The sequence below is a fragment of the Aspergillus lentulus genome (genome assembly GCF_001445615.1).
Source record: "Aspergillus lentulus DNA, contig: Alt09, strain: IFM 54703, whole genome shotgun sequence".
Lineage (NCBI taxonomy): Eukaryota > Fungi > Ascomycota > Eurotiomycetes > Eurotiales > Aspergillaceae > Aspergillus > Aspergillus lentulus.
The window spans coordinates 2,980,488-3,005,655 of NW_028322117.1; the positions used below are offsets into that span (position 1 = coordinate 2,980,488).

General features: G+C 53.0%; 13 protein-coding genes across 13 annotated transcripts; 7 read left to right on the plus strand and 6 right to left on the minus strand.

Moving 5' to 3' along the window:
- Nucleotides 1-283: 283 nt before the first annotated feature.
- On the minus strand, nucleotides 284-1,217 carry ALT_5790 (H/ACA ribonucleoprotein complex subunit GAR1/NAF1; the record flags this gene model as incomplete). The annotated part of the gene is made up of 6 exons (XM_033560075.2): nucleotides 284-525; nucleotides 578-606; nucleotides 663-808; nucleotides 872-972; nucleotides 1,031-1,078; nucleotides 1,142-1,217. The coding sequence occupies 6 exons, from the start codon at nucleotides 1,215-1,217 to the stop codon at nucleotides 284-286; spliced, it is 642 nt and encodes a 213-aa protein (XP_033415966.2).
- Nucleotides 1,218-1,480: 263 nt separating this feature from the next.
- On the plus strand, nucleotides 1,481-3,937 carry ALT_5791 (threonine--tRNA ligase THS1; the record flags this gene model as incomplete). The annotated part of the gene is made up of 5 exons (XM_033560076.2): nucleotides 1,481-2,028; nucleotides 2,100-2,364; nucleotides 2,425-3,000; nucleotides 3,057-3,726; nucleotides 3,783-3,937. The coding sequence occupies 5 exons, from the start codon at nucleotides 1,481-1,483 to the stop codon at nucleotides 3,935-3,937; spliced, it is 2,214 nt and encodes a 737-aa protein (XP_033415967.2).
- A 522-nt stretch (nucleotides 3,938-4,459) lies between these two features.
- ALT_5792 (glycosyltransferase family 31 protein) lies at nucleotides 4,460-5,908 on the plus strand (the record flags this gene model as incomplete). The annotated part of the gene is made up of 1 exon (XM_033560077.2): nucleotides 4,460-5,908. One exon carries the CDS (start codon nucleotides 4,460-4,462, stop codon nucleotides 5,906-5,908), a length of 1,449 nt encoding a protein of 482 aa, XP_033415968.2.
- Nucleotides 5,909-6,997: 1,089 nt separating this feature from the next.
- Nucleotides 6,998-8,587, plus strand: mpkA (mitogen-activated serine/threonine-protein kinase SLT2; the record flags this gene model as incomplete). The annotated part of the gene is made up of 5 exons (XM_033560078.2): nucleotides 6,998-7,110; nucleotides 7,262-7,394; nucleotides 7,449-7,515; nucleotides 7,570-7,884; nucleotides 7,941-8,587. 5 exons carry the CDS (start codon nucleotides 6,998-7,000, stop codon nucleotides 8,585-8,587), a joined length of 1,275 nt encoding a protein of 424 aa, XP_033415969.1.
- Nucleotides 8,588-9,090: 503 nt separating this feature from the next.
- Nucleotides 9,091-13,020, minus strand: ALT_5794 (metal homeostatis BSD2 family protein; the record flags this gene model as incomplete). Its single annotated transcript, XM_089599966.1, has 6 exons — nucleotides 9,091-10,937; nucleotides 11,017-11,405; nucleotides 11,840-11,929; nucleotides 11,978-12,396; nucleotides 12,446-12,931; nucleotides 12,997-13,020. The coding sequence occupies 6 exons, from the start codon at nucleotides 13,018-13,020 to the stop codon at nucleotides 9,091-9,093; spliced, it is 3,255 nt and encodes a 1,084-aa protein (XP_089455843.1).
- Nucleotides 13,021-13,482: 462 nt separating this feature from the next.
- Nucleotides 13,483-13,917, plus strand: ALT_5795 (ubiquinol-cytochrome c reductase complex assembly factor 2; the record flags this gene model as incomplete). The annotated part of the gene is made up of 2 exons (XM_033560081.2): nucleotides 13,483-13,494; nucleotides 13,543-13,917. The coding sequence occupies 2 exons, from the start codon at nucleotides 13,483-13,485 to the stop codon at nucleotides 13,915-13,917; spliced, it is 387 nt and encodes a 128-aa protein (XP_033415972.2).
- Nucleotides 13,918-15,251: 1,334 nt separating this feature from the next.
- mep20 (neutral protease 2 homolog) lies at nucleotides 15,252-16,389 on the minus strand (the record flags this gene model as incomplete). The annotated part of the gene is made up of 2 exons (XM_033560082.2): nucleotides 15,252-16,108; nucleotides 16,170-16,389. 2 exons carry the CDS (start codon nucleotides 16,387-16,389, stop codon nucleotides 15,252-15,254), a joined length of 1,077 nt encoding a protein of 358 aa, XP_033415973.2.
- Nucleotides 16,390-17,508: 1,119 nt separating this feature from the next.
- On the plus strand, nucleotides 17,509-17,970 carry ALT_5797 (uncharacterized protein; the record flags this gene model as incomplete). Its single annotated transcript, XM_033560083.2, has 1 exon — nucleotides 17,509-17,970. The coding sequence occupies one exon, from the start codon at nucleotides 17,509-17,511 to the stop codon at nucleotides 17,968-17,970; it is 462 nt and encodes a 153-aa protein (XP_033415974.2).
- Nucleotides 17,971-18,126: 156 nt separating this feature from the next.
- ALT_5798 (uncharacterized protein) lies at nucleotides 18,127-18,816 on the plus strand (the record flags this gene model as incomplete). Its single annotated transcript, XM_033560084.2, has 1 exon — nucleotides 18,127-18,816. One exon carries the CDS (start codon nucleotides 18,127-18,129, stop codon nucleotides 18,814-18,816), a length of 690 nt encoding a protein of 229 aa, XP_033415975.2.
- A 306-nt stretch (nucleotides 18,817-19,122) lies between these two features.
- On the plus strand, nucleotides 19,123-20,184 carry ALT_5799 (putative glycosyl hydrolase; the record flags this gene model as incomplete). The annotated part of the gene is made up of 1 exon (XM_033560085.2): nucleotides 19,123-20,184. One exon carries the CDS (start codon nucleotides 19,123-19,125, stop codon nucleotides 20,182-20,184), a length of 1,062 nt encoding a protein of 353 aa, XP_033415976.2.
- An 18-nt stretch (nucleotides 20,185-20,202) lies between these two features.
- Nucleotides 20,203-21,343, minus strand: ALT_5800 (putative polyphenol monooxygenase; the record flags this gene model as incomplete). Its single annotated transcript, XM_033560086.2, has 3 exons — nucleotides 20,203-21,034; nucleotides 21,087-21,212; nucleotides 21,255-21,343. 3 exons carry the CDS (start codon nucleotides 21,341-21,343, stop codon nucleotides 20,203-20,205), a joined length of 1,047 nt encoding a protein of 348 aa, XP_033415977.2.
- Nucleotides 21,344-21,544: 201 nt separating this feature from the next.
- ALT_5801 (uncharacterized protein) lies at nucleotides 21,545-22,004 on the minus strand (the record flags this gene model as incomplete). The annotated part of the gene is made up of 4 exons (XM_033560087.2): nucleotides 21,545-21,665; nucleotides 21,723-21,767; nucleotides 21,822-21,898; nucleotides 21,948-22,004. 4 exons carry the CDS (start codon nucleotides 22,002-22,004, stop codon nucleotides 21,545-21,547), a joined length of 300 nt encoding a protein of 99 aa, XP_033415978.1.
- A 161-nt stretch (nucleotides 22,005-22,165) lies between these two features.
- On the minus strand, nucleotides 22,166-23,386 carry ALT_5802 (putative extracellular sialidase/neuraminidase; the record flags this gene model as incomplete). The annotated part of the gene is made up of 1 exon (XM_033560088.2): nucleotides 22,166-23,386. One exon carries the CDS (start codon nucleotides 23,384-23,386, stop codon nucleotides 22,166-22,168), a length of 1,221 nt encoding a protein of 406 aa, XP_033415979.2.
- Nucleotides 23,387-25,168: the final 1,782 nt, after the last annotated feature.

Sequence of the window (25,168 nt, forward strand, 5' to 3'; positions counted from 1 at the left end):
AAGCTGCGCCACAAGATCAAGCCACATGCTGCTAGGGAAAATTTCCAGCTTTTAACATTCGATGATGTTACAAGCTGGGTAACCTCTACTTAAACGGATAATGGACGTAGTATTGTTGCAAGCGGACGAACTTGGACTCGCGCTGTGTATTTTACAACATGGCAGAAACTGAAGCAGCAAACTTTCATATGCATAATAAAATATCTCGAAAATAAAGGTTCCTGCAAGAGCTCCCGTTTTCCCATAACGCCATAAGAAGACAGTACTAGTCAAGACAAACTGTCTATCGTCGGAAACCTCCACTACCACCACGAGGTCCTCCTCTGCCACCACCTCTGCTCCCACCACGGAAGCCGCCTCCACCAAAACCACCTCCACCAAAACCACCACCGAAACCACCTCCCCTCGGTCCTCCACGTCCTCGGGGGGCGCCGCCTCGGCCACCACGAGGTGCACCACGTCCACCTCTGGCGCCTCCGCGAGCAAAACCACCTCTGCCACCGACGGTCTTCTTGGGTTTCGAACCTAGACAAAGTTAGAATAAGTGTACGACAACTAGACGAAACTAACGACATACCCGGAGGGGGCTTAGGCTTGGGAAGGAACCTATTATTGGACAGTTAGTCACGTAAACATGCAAATCAAGGCGATGCAGAACGTACTTCTCAAGCGGAAGAAGCTTGTCTCCTCCAATGTAGACCTTGTCGCCAGGCTTAAAGGATGTCGCAACAATGCCCTCCTGAGGCTTGATGGTGAAGTAGACCTGGTTGATGGGACCGAGAACTTCGTCGACCTTGCCAATAGGGGTCTGATGAAGAGGGTTAGTCACTTAAGTTTGCGACAGGAGGTAGGGTGTAAGTCTATGCCGTACTTTGTTCTCGAGGTAGATAGGGGCGTTGAAGTAAGGAATCTTGGGATTCACGGATTCGCAAACCATCTCGCCCTCGCAAGCGTGCATAAAAGTACCCATCTCTGGCAAAAAATCAGTCATCCGTCATCTCCCCCGATGCACTCGCAAATGTATAATTACCCAGAACCTGTGCTGGCGGCCCAGTTTGTGCTTGGAATCCTCCGCGGCCTGCCCGACGAAAATTTCGTTAGCAACCATCAATCTTCCACATTGGCAACTATTCAAACTCACCACCGCGTCCACCAAAGTTTCCACCACGGTTGGCGCCTGAGGCGAAACCGCCACGGCCACCTCCACGAAACGACATCTTGATTGTGGTGTTGCGATTGATGGAGCTGTCTGGAGTTCGGAGTCCGGAGAAGTTTTCAAATGGTGGGAGCCTCGAAACGGTAAAGTGTCGCTAGCCGCCAGGGCAGTTTAATGTCACGTGCTTCACCGCCTTCCTTCCCCTCACCGTTTTGAATTATTATGACTCTTCGCATAGGCCGAAGAAGAGTCATCGTTCTGAGCCTGCCCCCTACTTATTGTGCGCGTCTCTCGAACCGCTGGTCTGAACGTACGGATACAGCCATGCCGTCTGAAGACTCGAAAGAATTGCCACTGCGGCCTGCAGAGGCCCAGGAAGCCAATGCCACTGCCCCGCCAAAGGCTGCGAAAGCTAATGCAGCCTCGAATAACGACTCTCTCCCCGATTTCATAATTGAACGGAACAAGCTATTTGAAGAATTGTGGCAACAGTATCTTGAAGAGCTCAAGAACAAGCCTCACCCGGAAATCAATGTCCTTCTCGATCTCGGCGACGGGAACCCCTCTCCTGTCCCCGCCAAAGCCTGGGAGACCACCCCCGGATCGTTTTTGAGAGACGTCCCCAAGGATATCAGCGCCAATGTCGTGCTCGCAAAAATTGATGGCAAGGAACTCTGGGATCTGAACCGTCCACTGGAGCGCGACTGCACCGTCTCTTATGTTCCGTTCGACAGCCCCGAAGGTCGGGAGGTTTTCTGGCATTCGAGCGCGCACTGCCTGGGTGAGGCATGCGAATGCGAATATGGATGCCTACTCTCCCACGGACCTCCCACTCCTCAAGGTTTCTTCTACGATATGGCCATGCCGGAAAAGTCAGTTTGCCATTCCTACTTTTCCCTACGTCTGCCTTGTGATGGAATAAGAGTCTGACTCCAGAGAATAGCCGTGTTGTACGAGAGAGTGACTGGCCGGCCCTGGATAGCAGGGCGTCGCGGATCTTTAAGGAAAAACAAAGCTTCGACCGGTTGGAGGTCACGAAGGAAAACCTCAAGAAAATGTTCGCCTACAGCAAATATAAATTGCACTACATTGACAAGCTTGTCACCGGCGAAAAGAGTACGGTTTACAGATGCGGTACCCTAGTCGACCTTTGCAGAGGCCCTCACATCCAGAACACAGGAAAGATCAAGACCTTCAAGATTATGCAGGTATGAACATGATCTTGCGGAAGCCGTTTTGCCGAGTCCATTGCTGATTGCTATGTCCAGAACTCTTCCGCATATTTCCTTGGTGATCAGACTAACGACTCTCTGCAACGTATCCGTGGTGTTGCTTTCCCCGATAAGAAGCAGATGCAGGAACATCTGAAGTTCTTGGAGGAGGCGGAGAAGCGCAATCACTTGAGAATCGGCAAGGACCAGGAGCTTTTCTTCTTCGATGAAGTTTCTCCAGGATGTCCTTTCCTCCTCCCCAACGGAACTAAGATTTTCAATGCGCTCCAGGCTCTTCTGCGGGCTGAGTACCGCAAGCGCGGCTACCAGGAAGTTCAGACTCCCAACATGTACGACGTCGGCATCTGGAAGACATCTGGTCACTGGGCGCATTACAAGGATGATATGTTCAAGCTTGACGTAGAGAAGAGAGAATGGGCTCTTAAGCCCATGAACTGCCCGGGACATTTCGTGCTCTTCGGCCACCGCGAGAGGAGTTACAGAGAACTCCCCCTGAGAATTGCGGACTTTGGTGTTCTGCACCGTAATGAAGCATCCGGTGCATTGAGCGGATTGACCCGTGTGCGGAAGTTCCAGCAAGACGATACCCACATCTTCTGTACCCAGGATCAGGTGAGGATGGATCTCACGCCAAACTTCATGTTCTGTAGTCAACTAACTGGCCGCAGATTGCCTCCGAGATCGAGGGTCTCTTTGATTTCCTCCAGTCCATCTACGGGCTGTTCGGCTTTACATTCAAGCTGAAGCTTTCCACTCGCCCAGAGAAGTATCTCGGCGAACTCGAGACCTGGAACTATGCCGAGGAGCAGCTCAAGTCTGCGATGACCAAGTTCAAGGGTAAAGACTGGACGATTGACGAAGGCGATGGTGCATTCTATGGTCCTAAGATCGACATCACCATTGCTGATGCTCTCAAGAGAGAGTTCCAATGTGCTACTATCCAGCTGGACTACCAGGCACCAATCAACTTCAAGCTCGAGTACATGACCAACGAGAAGGGCCAGGCTGTTATGGAAGAGTCCAAGAAGGAAGGCGAGACCAAGTCCAACGAGCCTGGTCCAGGTCGGGCGCGCCCCGTCGTCATCCACAGAGCTATCATTGGTAGCTTTGAGCGCTTCTTGGGTATATTGATTGAGCACTTTGGCGGCAAGTGGCCATTCTGGATCAGTCCTCGTCAGATTCTGATTGTCCCCGTTATGCCTGCTGTGAACGACTATGTTGAGGAGCTGCAGCAAATCCTGCGTGGCGATAAACTGAATGTGGACATTGACATCAGTGGTAACACCATGCAGAAGAAGATCCGTACTGGTCAGCTAGCGCAGTACAACTTCATCTTTGGTAAGTCTTATCGCGAATCCCGTCTCTTTTTCTTGGATGGTACTGACTTTGGGTAGTCGTCGGCGCTCAAGAAAAGGAGTCTCGCTCTGTTAACATCCGTAACCGTGACGACCCTGCTACACAGAACAAGGGCGTCATGGTTCCTCTTGAAGAGGCTCGCCAGAAGCTCCGGGTTCTGAGAAAGGAGCGCAGACTGGTGAATGCTCTGTAGAGCATTCGACACTGGTATCTAGCATTTATTGGTTGGCGTATTTCGAGGGCCGCTATTTTTACGGCCAGCGATCTCGCGTAGAAGTTTATGATTCATGTAGGCATTGGTTTGCCTCTCTCGCAGAAAAGTAGATCTGGAGTATTTAGCGATAAAGACATGAAGAGAGTTCTGATCTAGAATCATGGGGTTCTCTGACTCTGTATTATGGATAATAGATACATCGAAGCAAGCTGCATGAATCGCTACATACCAACTGGTGGTCCCACCATGAGTATGGTGGGCCTATGAAATTTCGATCACCCCTTAATCAAAGTGGTGATAGTGACTGGTCAGTCTGGTCAAGGGTTTTCACCATCAACGACTCCAGGTCGTATTTGCCAAGATTGGCAAAGGGGAATTCACCCGACTTCCCTTCTACAGGAAGGGGAGACGCAGGTCACTATTTTGCGCTCGTTTTCCAGCGAGTCCTGACTTCACCGCAAGCAGGCGATATCTCACATCAACAGTCATGCTTGAATCATCATGCAGCACCTTCATCATTCGTTTCGTCAATTGCGACATGCATCCCCACTGAAACTTTTTGTCCTCGCGGCCGCCTTTATCTTGGTGTCCGCCTCCCTCGTGTTTTACTCCAGACCTGCCAGTCCCTCTGATATTAACCTCGTCCCCTCGCTACTCTCCAGCAACAACTCAATAGAAAGCAAAGGCACTTGCTATGTCGACCTCGACCTCTTGAGATCTCACGGGTACAATGATACTGCAAAATACGCACGGCTCGAGATAGCCGTGAGGCGAACAGCGAACTTTACGGGATTCTCTGACACCCTGCCCACTCGTTTCCCCGCTTATCAGAAGATTCGTCTGAACACAGCCGAGCAAGAAGCACCGTTATCACCGGAGACGTGCTCTCCCGCAGTGACCATTCAAGCTCCGTTACCGGTCGCACCACCCAACGCGTCCCACATTCTGTTCGGCGTCGCGACAACACTGAGAAGACTGGATGATTCCCTTCCTGCATTTGCACACTGGGCGGCAGGAACGGACGCTCGCATATATGCTTCGGTGGACTCCGACCCAGGCTCGCCAGTAAGAAGGGTGCAGCAACGAGCCAACGAATTGGGTGTCCGTTTGACTATAATTCAATCTGATGAGGAGCGACTGGATCAGTATTTCTCTCTACTCCGGGTTCTGCTCAAGCACCGTGATGCATCGACGCAGTGGGCTGTCTTGATCGACGACGACACTTTCTTCCCTTCTATGCGGAATCTGGTGGACAGACTCGCAACCTACGACGCGACGAAGCCACAGTATGTCGGGGCTGTGACGGAAGATCTCGCACAAGTGTTCAGTTGGAGTTATATGGCCTTCGGAGGTGCTGGGATCTTCCTCTCAATACCACTCCTTGAGCAACTTGACAAGGTGTATGATGATTGCAACAGCTTCAAGACCACCGGCGACCGAAGAGTCGCCAGGTGCATCTACGCCCACACGCACACGAAACTCACCTGGGACCGCGACCTGTATCAGCTGGATCTCCAAGGGGATGCTTCTGGCTTCTACGAGTCCGGTCGCCCGCTGCCGCTGTCGGTCCATCACTGGAAATCATGGTTCCATGCTGATATGGTTGGGCTCGGTCAGGTGGCGACCGTCTGCGGCGACGCTTGTCAACTGCATCGTTGGCGCTTGAAGGACAACTGGTTCCTGGTGAACGGGTTCTCCATGATCAAGTATACTTCACCTAGGAATGTTGATCTGATGGAGAAGACGTGGGAGGATAGTAAATACAGAGGCGGGGACGGCTTCGCGTTCAGTCTAGGTCCATTTCGCCCAAAGGATGAAGGCAAGGTGTCCTTTCGCTTGCAGAACTCAACTCAACAGGCTGGGTCTGTTCGACAGGTCTATATTCATGACTTGGGGCCTGAGAAGCCTCCTGAAGTACTGGAAGTAGTCTGGAAACCTGCATCTGGGTGACGTTGCCTCTCTGTCCTAGTTTTTCTACGAAAATCGTTGAATGTCTGTCGGTACAGAATACTCTCAGAGACTTCTAGCATTAAGGTCGAAGCATACTCGTTCTTTGTTCTCATGCGACTTAGCAATGGCGGAGTTGTTGATTTCTTTGATGTCTCTGGCTATGTAGCGAATAATAAACTGTCGAATTGAGTTTGACCTTTGTTTGTTCTAGACTTCAAGCCGTATGATCAGGCTGGTCAGCGCTTTGATTCCTGGCTGGACAAGCTTCACAACAAAAGAGCCATCCATTATGGAACATGGAATATGGAGCCATGGGAGTCCCCACCACAGCCCCTCTCCTGTCTCGGACGGGCCTCAGGCATCTCTCTTCCTTTGTTCTCGATGTCACCTTTTCTCTTTGACATCGAGTCGTTTTTGTAGCATGATCTCGCCATAAATGCAGGATCTCTTTCATTTTCTTTTGTGTATATTTTTTATCTTGATTTAGGATCATCGATGGAGTCTCGCTTTCTTTCTCTACAACTGCGGCGGAGCAGTGTGATTACTATTGATTATTGATTAAGTTGATGCACGTCCCGGCGCTCCAGCAGCTGCAGGCCCCAATCATTCCTTAATTAACTCCCCCGTCACATCCCCAACTGGGCAGCTTCACATCAAAACACATTCTATTTCTCCTTTTAACCCCTCCCTGCTCTCTTCCTATTCCTCCTTTCTTACCCCTCATTCTCCTTTTGAACACTTTTCATTTTTTGTTGTGCCCTCTTTCCGTCGCTCCACCGAGGTTTCGATCTGTTACTGCGGCTGCACATTGTACTGCGGGGCTCGAACTACTGACAGCTCCCCTTTCACCAAGGCTGTCTCAGTTGCATCGGATCTCTTTCCTCTTTAAATTTGTTCGACAATTTCAGCTGCGGTTTTTGCTCCATTGAGATACCCCCTTCGTCTTCACTCTCGTTGGCACAGAAGCATTGCGATTCGAATTCCATTCCGGCCACATACGACGCTCGTCTGTCGATTCCCCGCCCCGACTTTTCTCGTCGATCATAAGCCGGTCGCTTCAGGACCAAAAAAACGCTGTCGGATTGAGTCATGTCTGATCTACAGGGTCGGAAGGTCTTCAAGGTCTTCAACCAAGACTTTATCGTGGATGAACGGTACAATGTGACCAAGGAGCTGGGCCAGGGTGCATACGGTATCGTTTGGTAGGTTATCTGTATTCTCAAGGCTGCGACGGGGTATCTGTTTTTGTCTGTATCAGTCGAGAGGCTGTATGGCAGAATTACATCAGAAGGAGTGGTGAAGCGTCGTGGATCTATCGTTGGACTAGTACTGATGACGATCATTTGACCGTAGTGCTGCCACGAATGTTCATACTGGCGAGGGCGTCGCCATCAAGAAGGTTACCAATGTCTTCAGCAAGAAAATTCTGGCCAAGCGGGCATTGAGAGAGATTAAGCTTCTGCAGCACTTCCGCGGCCACCGCAATGTACGTCAATTGCTCGTTTGCTCGTAAGATCGGTAGGGCTGATCAGAACTGCAGATCACCTGTCTATACGACATGGACATTCCACGACCAGATAATTTCAACGAAACCTATCTATACGAAGGTGGGTGCCACGACCTCTATGAGTGCATAGCAACCACTGATTGATTTTATGCAGAGTTGATGGAATGTGACCTGGCCGCTATCATCCGTTCAGGACAGCCCCTGACCGACGCACACTTTCAATCTTTCATCTACCAGATTTTGTGTGGACTCAAGTATATCCATTCCGCCAATGTCTTGCACCGAGATCTGAAGCCCGGTAACTTGCTGGTCAATGCGGACTGCGAGCTCAAGATCTGTGATTTCGGTCTGGCCCGTGGTTTTTCAATCGACCCCGAGGAGAACGCCGGCTACATGACCGAATACGTTGCGACCCGGTGGTACCGTGCTCCTGAGATTATGCTGAGCTTCCAGAGCTACACCAAAGCTAGTATGTCATACCTGATTCTCGTTGCGGTTAGACCACCGATATGCTGATGATGATAGTCGACGTGTGGTCTGTAGGATGCATCCTGGCCGAGCTGCTCGGCGGCCGTCCTTTCTTCAAAGGCCGGGACTACGTCGACCAGCTCAACCAGATCCTGCACTACCTTGGTACTCCGAATGAGGAGACTCTCAGCCGCATTGGATCTCCTCGTGCGCAGGAATATGTCCGCAACCTGCCGTTCATGCCCAAGATCCCCTTCCAGCGTTTGTTCCCCAACGCTAACCCCGACGCACTCGACCTGCTCGATCGCATGCTGGCCTTTGACCCGGCGTCGCGTATTTCCGTTGAGGAAGCGCTGGAACACCCATACCTGCACATCTGGCACGACGCCTCCGACGAGCCTACCTGCCCAACAACATTCGACTTCCACTTCGAGGTCGTCGACGACGTGCAGGAGATGCGCAAGATGATCTACGACGAAGTGGTGCGTTTCCGCAACCTTGTCCGGCAGCAGTCCCAGGCGCAGGCCGCCGCTGCCGCGCAGCAGCAGCAACAGCAGATTGCTCAACAGACCAACGTCCCCATCCCTGACCACCAGCAGGGAGGCTGGAAGCAGGAGGAGCCCAAGCCTCAGGAGGTGCACGCCGCGGGCGGCCACGCGAACGATCTGGAATCGTCGTTGCAGCGGGGGATGGATGTTCAATAGACGTTTATCGTCGTTGGAGGATTGGAGGATGTCTCGGTATCATGTTAATTGTTGCACTGTTCATAAACTCAATATATGATCACTTCATCTATACCTCTTGTTTAGGCACTACCACTGGACATCACCTAGCAGAACATGTAGCTGTCCTGGTCTGGATGAAACGGAACCATGTCCACACGTGTGCCAATGTAACGCAGATACATGACCTCACCTTGTGTTCGCCTCGAAAGCTCAAGCGCAGTAAAGTACATACATGACCCATCAATTCAACTGAAACTCTATAAACAAAACAAGTCCATCAATCGTTATCATCCAATCGTATACAACCAAGTATCGTTCTTTACATAACCACCCCTCCCCATCCTATCCCATCCGACCCTATCCAATCTTCAATATATGGCCGCAGCCTATAGACTTACTATATATCCATATCGCAAACATAAGTTACCCCGCAAGCAAAACAATCCAAACAAGGCTAAAGCTACCTAGAGTCAAGTCAAAAGTTAATGATAATACCCCCTCCACCAAACAGCCATGCACGCCGCAACCACCAAATCCAACATCTTGATCCCCTCGTCTTCGACGATCAGTTTACCTAGTTTGGCGCTTTTGCCGCGCAGGCCCCCGCCTGCTGGCTCGCGCGCGAGCGAGAAGTCGAGACGGTCGGGGTCATCTGCAGCGCCGCTGCTGGTGCTGCTTGAGGAGGGGTTGCGCGTGTGGGTTTGTCTTTGTCTCTGTGGATGTGGGTGTCCGGGTATGCATGAGACGGAGGAGGTGCTCACGCTGGTGCCGGAGTGGGAGCGGGGTCTGGCGTAGGTGGTTGGGTTGAGGAGATGGGCGAAAGAGTTGCGTTTTGAGGAGGGGGGACCCTGACCGTGTACGTTTGGGTGGGATGATTGGCTCGGGGAGGAAGAGTGGCCTGGGGTGTTGGAGGAGGTCTGGCTGAGGGTGAAGGGGGAGATATGGGCGGAGCTGGACGGATGGTGGTGGTGGTGGTGGCCGGCTTGGAAAGGGGTGTTGAAGCGGATTTCTGCGACGGTCACGGCTGGAGTGCTGGGGGTGGAGGGGTTGGTTCCATTGCCTGGGTATGAGGGCGTGGGGATCATGTGCTTGCATTTGAGGCTGCGGCCGTTGACGCTGGTGGAGAAGGTGCAGATGCCGTTCCAGGGGGAGGTGAAGGTGTAGTAGCCGCTTTTCAGCTTGGAGTGGGCTTGGTGGTGCGGCCGGGTGGGACTGCCAGTGAAGGTGTCCAGTGAGGCTCTGTTGGCAGGCATATCCAGGGAGCCTCGCGAGTCGTCCCAGTGGTGATGTGGTCGCGATACGCAGAGCTGGCGGCGGAATTTTCGCGGCAGGGACGGATCCCTGGATGAAATTTCAGGGTGCGACTGTGTAGGAAATTTGAGTGTGGATGAGGGCAGATGTGCATCTGACGGGAGGTTTATGCCCAGACTCTGTAGGGAAAACGGCTCATCCTGGGCTAGGAACCGGTTATACCCCGGTGTCGACACCTCGATGTCGACGGCGGTGCTGTCCGTCTTGGATGTGGAGATGGTCGCAACATTCCATTGACTGCCATGAGTGGGATCGCGGCGGATGAGAGTAATATGAAATCCTTGTCGATCTGAGGCCTGGCCGTGGTCGCGCGGCCTTCTGTGAGGAGACTGCCCTGGGCTCCTTGATGGCGATGCTCGGCGAGCGCTCGACCCTGCCCCGTCAGATGTATGCGGTCGTAGTTCGGGCCGACTGTTATCCAGGCTAAGACGTCCCGCTGACAAGGCTTCATACTTTTCCTTCCAGCTATCGAGCCCTTTATTGTTGATATACCCCGACAGGGCGCTCCATCGATTACTCTTCTTCGCCGGACTGTTGATGATCGGATCTGAAGGAGTTTCCTCTGTTGGCACAAACGGCAGAGGCCTGCGCGGTAACGGGGGTGCTCTAGTCTCTCCCATATCTCCACGCGAGTCGCCCAGGTAGTCGGAGATATCCGTCGCAGCGGTAGCTGACTCCGAACTGGGAAAGCCTTGACGAAGCGTCGAACGGGGCGGGGTCGGTGGAGGCGGAGAGTCGACAGCAGCAGAGTACGGCGAGTAATTCTCCTGCTGCAATGGTGTCTGTGGAAGAGGACCACCAGGGACAGGCTTGCGCCGGACATTGTTCAATCGCGCAAACTCTGGCGGTGCTCCATCGCCCTTTCGTAGTTTCGCCTGTTGTTCCCGCTCCTCCTCGACCTCCTGCAACAGCAGTTCGTCTTCTGGCGTCGCAACATGAAGATAGTATAGGGAGGCGTTGATGGCTTCTGCGGAGATGCTTGATTTCGTCGGAGGCTTCAATGGCGAGAGGAATACATCTGTACGAGTCAGAACAGTCCGCCTTCCTCAAATGCAGTAGGCTTGAATGACTGGCGCGGGGCAGTTCCTAGGAGATACCTTTGCTTCCTGGTACGCGCACAATATAGAGAACGAGAGGATCTAACTTCTTTTGCGCCGGATTCCGCGGATAGGCCGGTGGGTTGGAGGCGATGGTCGTGATGGACGAGAGCGAGCGAGCCTCGACTGGAGGTTGAGGGATATTTGGATGGGCCGAGGCGGGGGAGGATGCAGAAGCTGCGTCCGCCGCACCGTCGACCATGGCCATTTGATTGACTATGAACCGTCGCAGAGGCAGGTAGGTGACGGGGCGCACGGAGTGAGCTGTATTGGACGCCTGAAAGGGTCTGGGGAGGGCTGTTCCTGGACAAAACAAAACAATCGCGGAGAAGCCGGGAGGATTGGGCCGTTGCGGAGGAACCGCCAAGAGATTATATATCAGCGACGATCTGCATGGATTGCAGTAGATCGAAGAGATGATGACCTGCCAAGTAGAGAGAGGTCTAGAAATAACAATGATCGTAAAGACAGGTTTTTTTTAAGAGTACGAGACACGTAAGTGCGGCGAATCTACGAAAATCGCTGCCTGGAGTACGGCTGCAGATCTATGGATCCAATGGCACAAGCCAAATTTCCATCGAATTGGTATCTCGAAGCGAAAATAGCTACAAAGAAACTATGCCCGTTGCTGAATCCATAATTACTGAATGAGACATGAATAAAAATGAAGGAGAGAAAGCCCTAGTCCCATTGCCCGACCAGATAAACCAAGGATATCAGACATGAACTCCAATCCGTCCGCTGAATGATCTGCTGTGCTGTACCTATTCGAAATGGAATGACCTGTCTCGATAGGATGCTGTCCTATACAACCGTTTCGGACCGTTCGCCTTCCGCGATCACCGGAACGCTAAGACCACGCTCGGGGCTCTGTAGTACTAGTTGCTCATGCCGTCGGGCCCGTAAGAAGTCGCTGATAGCGCGTATGAGAATGAACCAACCGACAATCATTAAGACATACGAAATCCACTCGCTCGTTGTGATATCGGATATCGCACCGCTTCCGCCGTTGCCACCGGAACCATCAGACACTGAAGTTGGATCAAAGTTGTGGCTGTTGGGATCCGGAGGAGGAACATAGTCCGCACCACCGTCAGATCCCCCATCACTTCCCCCTTTCATGTAGAAACCATACTGCACTAACGTAAGGCCGAGACCAGCTCTGCTGCCATTTTTCGCGGCGTGTGTGGTGTGAAGGAGGTAGGTCAGGAGGAAGCCGACTAGCTGGAAGGACATCGAGATCATGGCGTTCCAAACGAAGGAGAAGATCGACCCGACCGGCAATCCGTCCACATAAACCTCATCAGACGAGATGCCGGGAGCCAAGATGGTAGTCTCCCAGTACGGAGGGGTGGCGTCTGCAGCTGCTTCTTCGTAGGACTATAGACGTCAGCTTTTTGTGTCTGGTAATGCCAGGAAGCATGCTTACCGGAGGCAGATCCTCGTTCTTCTCTCCCCGTTCTGGCTTGGCCGCCAGGTTGGCAAAGACTCCGTCATTTGACGAACTGATCACGCGACCTGCGCCTGACGAGGGTGTGCTGAAACTGGGCAGTATTGTTGGTCGTCTCTGAAGGGTTGAGCTCGACTGGTTTCTCTGTGGTGGTTGTTCGTTGCTGGCAGCAGATGAAGGGGCCCCCTCTCCGCCACTGCCCGTTGGCTGCTCCGGATGGGCCCGCATCAGTCGCTGTCGGTCATCAGGTTCGTCATCACCCTCGGAATCGCTGGCGTCACCGAAGGCGTCGGCAAGAGTCTGGTCTGCATCGCTTCGATGGGGGTCATTCTGGAGAAGTCTTCTTGACGAGAAGGACGAGGAACGAGAGCGGAACGAGGGCGGCGGAGACGAGGGCGTAGGGGCGGTTTGCAAAGGAATCGACGAATGGGAGTCAACCTCATCGTCCTCGTCATGGGCATTAACCTGGGAGTAGTCAGTATCCTCAGGGGATCGATATAAAATACGTCTATCAGATGAGTGCTGCCTACCCTTTGATAACGCTGCGAGCTCATGACGAGCTGAGCAGGTGCACGTAGGGTACACTCGGGATGCGACAAAAGAAACGACAAGTGTGAGACAGAGAGAAAGCAGACAGAAAGAAGCAGATGAAAGAATGTGCAGAGAGATGCAGAGAAACAATCGATATGATACTTGTGAGGCGTTGACTTAGGATGTGGATGGAAGGGGATCGACCGCCGTCTCCGTAATCTCCTCACTAATCAGGCAGCCAGCGGTGGCGGTGACTGGACATCACTGTGGCTGGTGTGATTAATGTGGCTGAAATGGTGGCCTGGAATCTGGGGCATCTCCGATTTTCCGATATCATCAATCCATCATCTGCTTTATCAAGCTCAACAGAAAACCACAGCTCTATCGCTTACACCTTGATCCTTAATTCGTCTCTCAGAATCTTCCGGGCGAGAATTTACAGCTGTTCTTGCATTAATCAAGGCACAACACATCAGTTTCTCACCATGAGCAAACCAGTGAGTTCACTCCACACCACCGTGCAAAGACCATACTAACAGCTACAGACTCTGAACCCCCAGACAATACAGAACCGCATCTCTCATCTCCTCAAACACTGGCCTACCGACGCCGTCCGGCCTGCCTCCGTCTCCGTCCAAACCTACCTCCAATCCCGCCTCCAGCCCACACAACCGCAACAATCGCAAGCCCAACAAGCACAGCCATCCAAGACAGAAATCTCAGAGGCCTCGCTCAATGCCCTCTCGTCATTACTGGAAGACCGCTACGCGAGACGGTATCCGTTACCGCCAAAGCTGCGGCGGCCGGCGACGAACCCGGACCACTACGACAACGTCGTGAAGGAGTTTGAAGAGGCGCCGGGGCGGGATTTCTGGGGGAGAGTGGGGAAAAAGCTTCGGGGGTTGTTTAGGTTTACGTGATGAAGTTGGGGTGTGTATGATATTGTATGTATATAGCGTTGTCACTGTACTATTAAAAAGCCGATTGGACTTCGATAATTGAGCTGCAGAAGGTAATGATACGGAAGATTGATAGTACTCGTCTTGGGTGGTTACTTGGATATATAGTTGATGACCATGAGATGTAACAGGATCCTGCATCTTGGTAGAAACATGGAGCTTCAATGCGTCTAGCTACTTGCGTCTTTCATCTACGCTCTGTGCTCTGTCTATTTTAAACAATCTCGACTCACATACTCAGCAGATCAAGAATCTACTGTGCTACAACCAGACCTCCAATCGCCTCTATTAAACAAATACATACGACTAATGATATGTGTCAAGAATCTGCAAGCAAAGAATCAGCTCAGACCTATTCCCTCCGCATATTTGCGTCATGACATGGAAGCAACCTTTCTATACGAGGTGGACAACCTCCAATTCGATAGGTCTCAAACACCCTGAAACGCAACCAACAGTATTGATTCAGACAGTCTGTGGCCGATGGCATCTGTCAGCTGTCCATGTCATCCATCGTGATGTAAGACATAGACATGCTGAGATATGTAGATATGTAGTTATATATATTCACATCTACCCGCCTCCACCATCACCATCTACAGTACAACCGAACTAAACACAGCACAATGCATCTCTCCAAACTGGCACCCATCCTCTTCCTCACCCTTGCAGCAGGTATACACCCACCTACAATCCAACAGAGACAGAGACAATACTAACGAAATAGCCTCCCCCGGCTGCCCCAATAACCTCTGCGGCGACAAACCCTGTCCCTCCCCAAGCACCTGCACAACCTACACCCGCACCTCCCCCTCCTCAACCCTAACAACTTGTATCCCTGCTCCAACCTGCCTAGGGGTATACCGTAAGATCAAGATTTTAAAGCTTCTTTGCATGCGAAGACTGACGTGTGTAGAATCCTGCTCGTTCGGTACCGGCCTCACCTGCTGCTCAGGGTACTGCGCTGCAACCAAATGCCGGCCCACGAATCCCAAGTGGCCGGGCTGCGCGGAGGATTTCCAGTTGTGTGGGAGTGATGCGGATTGTTGCTATAGTGGGAGTAAATGTCTCGAAGGGATTTGTCGGCGGGTGAACAATGGTGCTTAGGCATGGTTTATGATTACGCTTATGCTTATAGTTAAGATTATGGTTGGATGATGGTTATATTATGGTATGTAATGAAGTATAATGAATTGACTGTTATGTTAAAGTAAACTTGCACTATCTCATCTCTCATTTCTCGTGACGGTCTCGGACTGTCTAGCAGTTGAGGTTCACGGCTATATCATGTTAGTTTAAGCACTTGAAAGTGGACGAGGAAAGGGGAAGGAAGGAGGGGTACCGTTAGCAAACAGGGCATAGGTATCCGCGTTGAGCAGCGCCTGGCTGGCACTCAAGGCGGTGGAAGCCCGGTATCCATAGGCGTTGTCGTCCGTGCCGGGCGAGTAGACGCCCGGGGCATGGGTGAGCTCATGCAGGGTAGTAGTGGCCTGGTCCTGGGCGTGGCAGGAGCCGGTCAGAGCAGGGAGCTCGGAGTAGTAGATGTCGCAGTTAGCGATAAGGTTGCTGGAGGGGAGAGTATAAGCGAGGGTGTTGGAGTCGCAGTAGCCGTAGGGGTCAGTGCAGTAGTAGGTAGTCCTGCCGGAGGACTGGGAGGAGGCCTCGTTGGCGACGGCCCGGAAGCGTGCAGCGACGGTGCTGCGGGTGCTGCTGGAGGTGGTCTTGAAATACTCCTGGAAGCGGGCGGAGGAGCCCGAGGAGGCGGCGCTGGCAGCAGCGTTGGCGAGGGAGACAGTGTTGCGTAGGGCTGTGGAGAGGGCTGAGGCGCGGCTGCCGGAGCAGGAGGTAACCTTTGTGCGGCGGTCGAGGAGCTTGATGGCCTGGGGTACGGTGGCGGCCTTTGCGGCGTCGACCTCAATTTCAAGCTCGTTGGACTGGTAGGGGATGTAACCAGAGACCTTGCGGTCTGTGGTTATGGGGACGACACCGTCGGTGCGGATGGTCACGGTGCCACCCTCGGCGAGGTCAGCCGTGCTGGCGATGTCGAACTCGTCCTCGAAGGTGGCGCCGGGCGCGAGGGTGGTCAAGGCGTCGTCAGAGAGGCCTTCAGAGAGGAGGCGACGCTTGATTCCGGTGAACTCGACCTCGGTGGCTGACTTGTTAGTATGTCTTGTCTCCTGGTGGAGGGGGGAAGGAGGCGGAGGAGGAGATACCATTGCGGAAGAGCGAGACCTTCTTGACAGGAGCAGCATCCTGGAAGAAGTTGAGATGCACAAAGGTGACCTCCTCATTGCCAGTGTTCTTGACAGTAGCCTTGATGCGAGTGTTGTCGACCTGGGTCAGGGTGACATCCAGGGTTGGGGCATTGGCCGGAAGAGCTAGAGCACCATTGATGAGGGCCAGAATGGCAGAAGCGAGAACTGTGACCTTCATAATGAATTGAATTGGATAGAGATGCTTGCTGATGCTGATGCTGCTGCTCTTGCTTTTGCTCTTGCTCTTGCTGATGCTTCAGTCAGACCTGGGATCAACCTCATATTTATAGACCCGCAGATACTGGTGATTGAAGTATAGATATCACGAACAAGTCTTGGGAACGAACGGAGATATGCCCAAAATAGGAGGTTACATCTATCCCATCTGCCAGTCCCGAGTCTCGACTGGACAGGATGACAAGACCCCGATTGTCTGAAGACCGCCATGGCGTTTTACATGCCGACATAACCGCTGCGCGAGGCGTCTTGAAGCATCACCATCGCGGTCAAGAGAAAACGAAGTAAGCTTGGCCCGCCGGAGGACCGTGTGTGCAGGCGGTGTTTGCTCGAGGTATATCAGCGTCGGGACTTTGGATTGGAACGCCAAGAAGGTTAGTCCGGCATGTAAATAAATGATGAAGAAGTTTAACCGGCGGTCCGTATGCCTGAAGAGGACTGTCCGTGCCGAGATAGTCTGTCTGCAGAGTCGGTCCTCATTTATTAAGTGCTCGGTAAGATTCCGTTGTGATCATTCAGTATTGCGATCATATCAGCCTTGTCCTTGCGTTGTTGATATTCACATACCGACGACAGTGTACTGATTGACAGGACGATGTGTCTAGACATGATCTGCTGTATCTAGAGTCTAAACTCAGACCCTGAGTTGCCCCTGAGACTAGTGAAACGAGTGGCTTCATCGACTCCAGATTGTCAGAGAAATCTCGGACTGACTCGTATCACTGACTGAAAGAGACAAAGGCATAGATTAAAGTGCCGATCATGACCACTTTATCAATCCTTAATATCCGGCTGATACTGACAGAATGCAACCCAAGACTTCCTGTTTCACCTCCCCCTCTTTCATTCCCTGTTATCTTCCTTGCCTAAAGCTTGGCAGTGTCCACTGTGTATATAATTGGTGGATTGCTATCTTCATGTAAAGCTTGGGGTTTCATCATTCGTCCCCTCCTCCCATACCCCTCCACAGCGTCCATTAGACAGACATTATTCATTTCACATCTCAACTAACAACTAACAACTAACAACTGACGAGCTGAACGGAAGACAACGGCACGACATGACAAACCTCCAAGTAATCCTCTCGCCCGTCCCTCCCTCCGCCACTCAACCCATCAGTCTGCCCATCAACATCGCCATCCACAACCCAGCAACCACCCCAGTGACCTTCCTCAACTGGGGCACCCCGTTCGACCCCAAAGCCAGCCTCCTGGGCGTCTTCCAAATCAACGACACCACCGCCGATCATCCAATCACCCTCGACACCATCAAGTTCAACCGCCAGCTGCCTCCTTCGCGGGATGATCTAGTCGAGATCCCCGCCGAGAGCTCCATGGAGCGCACGATCACTATTCCTCATGTACCACTGGAAGAAGGCCACGAGTATGCCGTGCAGGCAAAGGGCATCTGGCATGGGATCTGGGAGTGCCCCCGCGACCAAGTGACGGATTCGCAGCTGCAGCAGCTCGATCAGAGGGGGGAGTTTGAGTCTGAGCGTGCGCTGTTCAAGGTTACTCAGTAGCCAGCATCCTGTACTTTGTGCGGAGTACCTAAGTCAATGAATTGTCGACATGATGTTGTACTTGTACGACTGCTCCCAGTATATAACCTCTCCACTGCGCTGTAGTATGCTTATATCCTCGTTTTTCCAAGTCACTCATAGTGCAATAGCAAAGCAATGCAAACGACTAGCAGAATTGATATCCCCACCGACGCAGCCCGCGTGTTTACCGTCCTCTCAGCAGGCGGGATAGGTATCATCCCCTCGAGCGTCGGCTACGGAATCGTAGCGACTGAGGCTCCCGCTCTGCAGCGCATCTACACTGTCAAGCGTCGCCAGCCGCATAAGCGGCACGCTATCATAGGCAGCTATGCGCTCCACCGCGAGATCCACGTCCTCCCTTCCGACAAAATGGATCTCGTGCGCTTGCTGACAGTGGATCTCAACCTCCCGCTTGGGGTGATCGCTCCGTACAGATGGGATCACCCGTTAATCGCGAGACTAGACGGAGAAACCCTAGAGGCGAGTTCCGTAAACGGCACGATGGCCATGCTGATCAACGGGGGTCCGTTCCAAGAGGAGTTGGTACGGGTAGCTGCTGCCGCCGGCAGGGCGGTGCTAGGCTCGAGTGCGAATCTCACCGGGCAAGGGACGAAGATGGTGGTGGAAGAGATCGAGGAGGAGATTCGCGAGGCGGCGGATATTGTGGTTGATTATGGACGGGTGAGGGATGGTTGGCCGCGGGCGAGTTCGACCATGGTGGATTTGGGGGCCATGCGGGTGGTGAGGGTTGGGGCTTGTTATGAGGTTATTCGTGACGTGGTGAAGAGGTTTGCTGGTGTGCAATGGCCGGATCCGAGTGTCTGATGAGGGTATTGTTGTTCTGGGTGCGAATTAGGGTTGCATTAACAGCTGGAACGAGTAACATCTTATATCCACTGCACGCCAGTACTCAATCATCTGAGTGTATTGCTTATACGCTCGGATAGCATCGTATCATCGTATATCAACCAATTAGTATCCCCAATGACCAGACTAAACTACCTAAACCGCCGATCATGCAACCTCGGATACACTAATCTAACCCCGAATGGCTTCATTTAGCGAATCCCAAGGTATATATCCAGCACCTCCTCACCATCAGCATCACCAAGAAACCACGCACACATGAAAATGAAACTCTCACTCCTCCTCCTCAGCGCAGTCTACACTGCGACCGCCACCGCAACTACAACTACAACTGCAAAAGCAGCAACCCATGTCATCTACTCCTACCCCGGCCCCTCCCCCCCAGCAAACCTCCTGTCCCTCATCTCCTCGGGCAAAGTAGGCGGCCTGATCCTCTTCGGCGAAAACATCGACGCCAACCTCCCAACCACCATCGCCAACATCCAGAAAACCTACGCCTCCTCCCCAGACTACAATGGCACGCCCCTCCTCATCATGACCGACCAAGAAGGCGGGAAGGTCCGCCGGCTCCCTGGTGGCCCGACACTCTCCGCGAAGCAGGTCGGTCTGTCCTCTGATCCAGCGTCTACAGCTGCGGAAACAGGTACTGAAGCAGCGGACACGCTGGCCAAGTACGGCGTGAATGCGAATCTGGCGCCTGTGCTAGGCGTTTATCGCTCGCCGGGGGACTTTCTAGATGAGTATGGTCGTTCGTACGGGAATACTTCAGAGTTGGTAGCTTCTTGTGCGGAAGCGTTCATTCGCAATCAGCAAGCACGGAAAGTGATTGCCACGGCGAAGCATTTCCCCGGCCTTGGGGCTGCGGGTGCAGACGCGAATACGGATCTCGTGCCCGTGACGATTAACCTCGGGCTTGGAGAGTTGCGGCGGGTGGATGAAGCGCCGTATAGCGCTGCGATTGCGGCGGGGGTGGACATGGTCATGGCCTCCTGGGCTGTCTATCCTGCGCTGGATAAGAAGCCGGCTGGGTTGAGTGAAAAGTGGATTCAAGGGGAGCTGAGACAACGGCATGGGTTTAAGGGCGTGACCATCACGGATGCGATTGAGGCCGGGGCGTTGGGGGCGTATGGCGATGATGCGGCGAGGGGGGTTCTCGCTGCGCAGGCGGGAATGGATCTAATTCTTGCGTCGGCGAGGAACGTCACGCAGGGTGAGGCGATTGTGGATGCACTGACCAAAGCGTTGGAGAACGGGGAGGTGGATACGGAAGAGTTTGGCGCCGGGACGGCGCGAATCATGGCATTGAGACGGACTTTACATGTATAGACAGACTATCTAGCTCGATCACGAGTAGGTATAGCAATGCTCCCCCCCCAATGGATCCATCAGCTCTGCAATTTTTCTCGGCTCTCCGAGCACTCCAAACTCCACTACCGTGTCGACAGTCACATTCGGCGCCCACGGCGGATCAAACATCCACGCCGTCCCATTCAGCGCATACCGTCGCTCCGGCCCTGCATCCTGCCACATGCCCCACAGCCGATCCACCATCGCATGATGCAGAAAGAACGCCGGGTCCTGCACGGATGAAAACACATCACCCATCGTTGGCCCAAGCGCAACATGAACCGCGGCATGCGCGCCCAACCGGCCCGCGGTGCTCGGGTCTAGCACCGCTAGAAATTCCTGGATCGTTTGCGCCGCGAGCATGCGCTGCACGGCGTCGGGGCCGGCAAACCGGTGCAGCGGAGCAGCGTTAAAACTGCGCGTCAGACAGCGCGGGTTGTATCTAAATGCGGACGGATCAAGCGGGCGGTACAGCTCGGCCAGGTCGTGGAGGTTCAGTGGGCCCATGTTTGCTTTCCAGGAGGGGAAGGTGAAGGGTCCGGCTGTTACGCAGCCGCCACCGGTGCCTCGGCCGATGCAGCCTACCTGCTCGTCGCAGAGAATGCGCTCGTCTGGTTTGTAGGTGCCGTCGCCGGAGAGTGAGGCGGGGGAGTTGTCGAAGAGGGGGGAGACGGTGAGGTTGGGGTGGAGGGGCCAGTTCCAGTAGGGGATGGTGCCGTTGTAGGCGCATTCAGTGCGGAGGGTGTTCTCGAAGAGGTGCAGGTAGTGACGATGCCAGGAGAGGAAGAGGCCGTTGTTGTGGATGTGCGAGGTGTAGTTGATATGTGTTCTGCCCGTTCGTCAATGGATCAATTCATGGTAGACAAGAGGCTGGAACATACGCTACAAAGTCGTCGAACCGATCCTGGACTCCGGGGTATTGATCATTCGGGAGAATCGAGGGGAGGGACCGTAGACAGAACAGCGCATCGATGTAGTCTCGTCGTTCAAGCCGTGTCAACGAGCTCCTATTCAGTCAATACTGATCCTCTGTTGATGGCATCACATACCATTCTCGTCGAACTCGCGCATTGAGAAGCGTACAAGGCAGGTCAGAGGATGCAACCACGCCTAGAACAAGAAGGAAAACAAGAAGCATGATTGCTGAAGATCAAGATAGAGGCATATCCAGTATTTAAATCTGCCTGACAGCTAGACCGACCTGCTGTGTAACGGTGCTCTGTTTGCACAGGGATAATCGGCCAATACCTGACGATCTTTAGGAGAATATCCACAAATCATACGATAATTGCATGCTATTATTGCCTTCCTTCCTGTACGTACATGCTGGCAGTCACAGCTACAGCTCCAGTTTATGCTCCGGTTCGTCCTCGCAAAACACACTCCAGATCGGTACCGGTTCGTCGCTCTCGTGGACGCCGGGTTTCAGCAGTGTCTGTCGTCCGATACACATGGGGCCTCTGTTTTGGTCAGTATGCTGAGCTAGTTTATAATCATAAACGACCATGGCAGCGTACGTGAAGAATCGACATGGCTTCTTGACCGACACCGTCGTCACCTCACTGTAGCGGTCAGTCAGCACCATACTGCATGCGCTGTTTGCAAATCAAACGTACTAGGAATCGATGTTATGACAATCGCCCATGGGCACGCTGACAGTCTTGCTACCTTCTTCGATAGTTTCCAGCCCGATCTGCAGTATCCCTGTCAGTGCTGCGTTGGAGTAAGAGTGAACTACTGACAGTGGTGTTTTTGGCTGCGGCCGAGACGACCAAGAGCATGACCCAGGAGAGGTGCATTTTGTGGCTATTGTGTATCGTATGAGTAGTATGATGGAGAATAGAATAAAGAATTGGAAGGAGTATTTATTTCTTCCAAACTAGGGATGGCAAGGGATGAGACACTCCCTTGCGGATCTATACATGTAAACATTCCCACCATCGCGATGAAATGACGACACCTAATTGTTAGGACCATTCAGAATCCACGACAGATTGAATCTCCTCCAGATGATCGCCCGATACGAATTCGGCCCAGTCCTATCATTGAAGAAATCGCTCTCCACCAACGCTCCAATCTTATAATCCCCCGTCTTGGTCATACTCGAGTACCCCCCCTCATTGCCCGCCCCGGTGACCTTCGCATCCTCCAGCTTCCGGCCATAATCGAACTTTTTCGCGTCCGCGTCATAGCTGATCCGCACGCGCATCGCCCGCCGACTCGTCCCAGACGCGGAATTCAAGAAGATCGTCCGCGCCGGCGCATCGCTGTTATACTGCAGCACCGAACCCTCGCATGCCGGGTCCGGCAACCCGGTGTCCGTCGCAAACGCCCCAAAGCCATCCAGGGTTCCGCGCGCCACAATCCGGTACCCCTTCTCGCTGGGCCGGTCATTGCGGTACAGCTTCCCGTCGGGCGTCTGCACGATTGTCCCCTCCGCACCAGCCCCCGAAAGCCGCTGCACGCTCCACGTGCGGTTGCCCGGCGCGCCGCGGCCGATAATGTTGCGGCCCATGGCGGGGATGACCAGCTCGCCGGTCGTCAGGCGGATGCCGTTGCCGGGGCCGACGGCGTCCCAGGCCCAGCCGTTGGGGGTGAGTTCCTTGGTGAGGTCCACGGGCTTGGACCAGGTGTTGCCATCGTCTTTGGACTCGGTGAGGTACAGGTGACGGCGGCCTTCCCAGGTGGAGTCGATTTTCTTGGTCACCGTGCCGTCGGGTAGGACGTCCTTGCCGTGCTGGCTGTAGGTGGCCCCGTTCCATGAGAGGAACAGGTAGATGGTGTTGTCGTCATCGACGACGGGGGTGGGATTGCCCCAGGTGCCTGTGCCGGAGCCGACGACTTCGCGCAGGGACTCCCAGTCTGAGGGGGCTGCGCCGTTGTTTGTGGTGGTCTTGGTGCGCTTGTAGACGAGGTTGATGTCGCCAAAGTCCCGGTTATTGTGCCGGCGGCCCTCGGCGAAGGCGAGGATGCGGCCGGTGGTGGTGCGGACTACCGCGGGGATGCGGAACGAGTGGAAGCCGATTCCTGTAGACAGCTTATCTGGCGAGGCCATGTTGGCGCTGCGGAAGAGAGGGAATTCATCGTGGTAGGGAGCGGCCGATTTGGCCGGGTCGTTGATTGCCCATGCTGGGAGGAACTGCACAAGCAGTGCCAGGATAATGAAGCGCATTGATTGCATCTTGCTGGTTGCTGGACAACATTATCGTAGGAGACGGTCGAGGAGATTTTATAGCCATAGCCTGAAAAGCCTCCTGATCGTGTTATCCAGACATTCTTGAATATCAACGCACGTGGGTGTCTTCAATAGCCCCCTAAATATAACCTCGTGTTGATCAGACAGACCTCGTATCCGATCGACATTCGCATCGTATTCATTCCATCACTTATTACGGCAAGTAGCGAATACGAACTCGGAAATTGGACCGAGGCATTGTCAAACTAATAAGCCATTCCGCTCGTAGCCTGATGCTGTCGTGAGGTATGGTTCATCCTGCAGGATGACTGTAGCAAACTACCAATCCCGGTCTGTTCATGATCTTTGTACACGAACCGAACAAACGGGCTTATGGTAACTCCAGCTGCCAGGGGCAGGTTACATTGAGTGAGGACGTTCGCTATGTCCACCCGATGAGACTCCATACCGAAAGGAACGTCGTCCATGGCGGAGTCTCCTGAAGAAAGCTACGAGCCTGGCAAGGATATGCATCGGATCAGTCAGCGAACTGCAATTATCTCTGCGATACAGACCCGACTCGATTCTTTGCTGGTCTTGAAGCAGTACCCTTGTCTGCAACTTCAACGACAAATGCTGTATTGGTCAGGGGAAGCCACCAGTGCCTCGATCTTCCAGCGTTCTGGTTATGACTGATGAAATGGATACAAATGTGCATTGCCATCAATCAGAAGGTTTTCCAAATCCCCTGCCAAGCATGTAAGCCTTCCAAATTGGACGTAAAATGCGAGGAGGTACTTCGTACCTGGCAAAATTCGCCTTGGCTAATCTCCGTCAAGGCATGAGTGTCTGAGCGTCCAAAGTGCTCCCGGTAGGATTCAATTCCGAGTCATATTAGCGAACGGAGGACTAGAACCCATTCATATTGTCTTGTCGCAAAATGTATGGACATAGCCCAGAAGCATGGGAGGAGAGCAACACTTGTGAACGGGCTTCAGCAAGCCAGTCACGAAGCACAGATACTCCCTTGCCAGGAAGTGCAGACCTAGTAGCATGCATACTTTCTTATTTTGTTCCTTATATCATGAATAATCTGTCCGTGTATGATTCGAAAGCAGAGTCTCTCCGGTTACTAGGAGATGAAGTCTACTGGTGAAAGCTGACTGGAACATTCAGGTACAGACAACCAGTGAAAGTGGTCATACTAATGTCAGCTGTATTGAGCCGCTCCCTAGCTTTGCAATCTCACTTCAACGACATGATAACCAAATATGACAAAACACGTAATGAAGAAGACGGCAAAGTACAAACTAATCACATATGTAAAGGCTTTGCATTGTTCTCTGAAAAAATAGACAGCCAGATCACCTTCTGCTGGGGGCTGTTCGTGTCATAGTCATTCAACGAAGTACGCCAACACTTCATACACCACATGAATTGTGGTTTCACTGCCCGACTTGAACCGCACGCCGCGCATTTGCTGGCAAGGAAAAGTGGAAGAAAGAACTGACGAAATGATGCTGAAATTTCTCGAAAATGGTAAAGCCGCACACCGTCGTCCAGAGCCTAATGACTACCCGCCATACTCATGATCTGTGGACTCATTAGGATGTAGGCAGGGCCAAGCTCGTCTTCGAAGTTGTCACTGGAACTTCCATCCTCGTTATCTGTGCTGGATCTGCCAACCTATCCGTTTCCGGTTCAGGCTTGTTCTCAATGTTCATCCTTCATCCGTCTCATAATCTTCAGGCTCACTGCTGATACTCTGTCTTGCTTTATCTTCAGCTC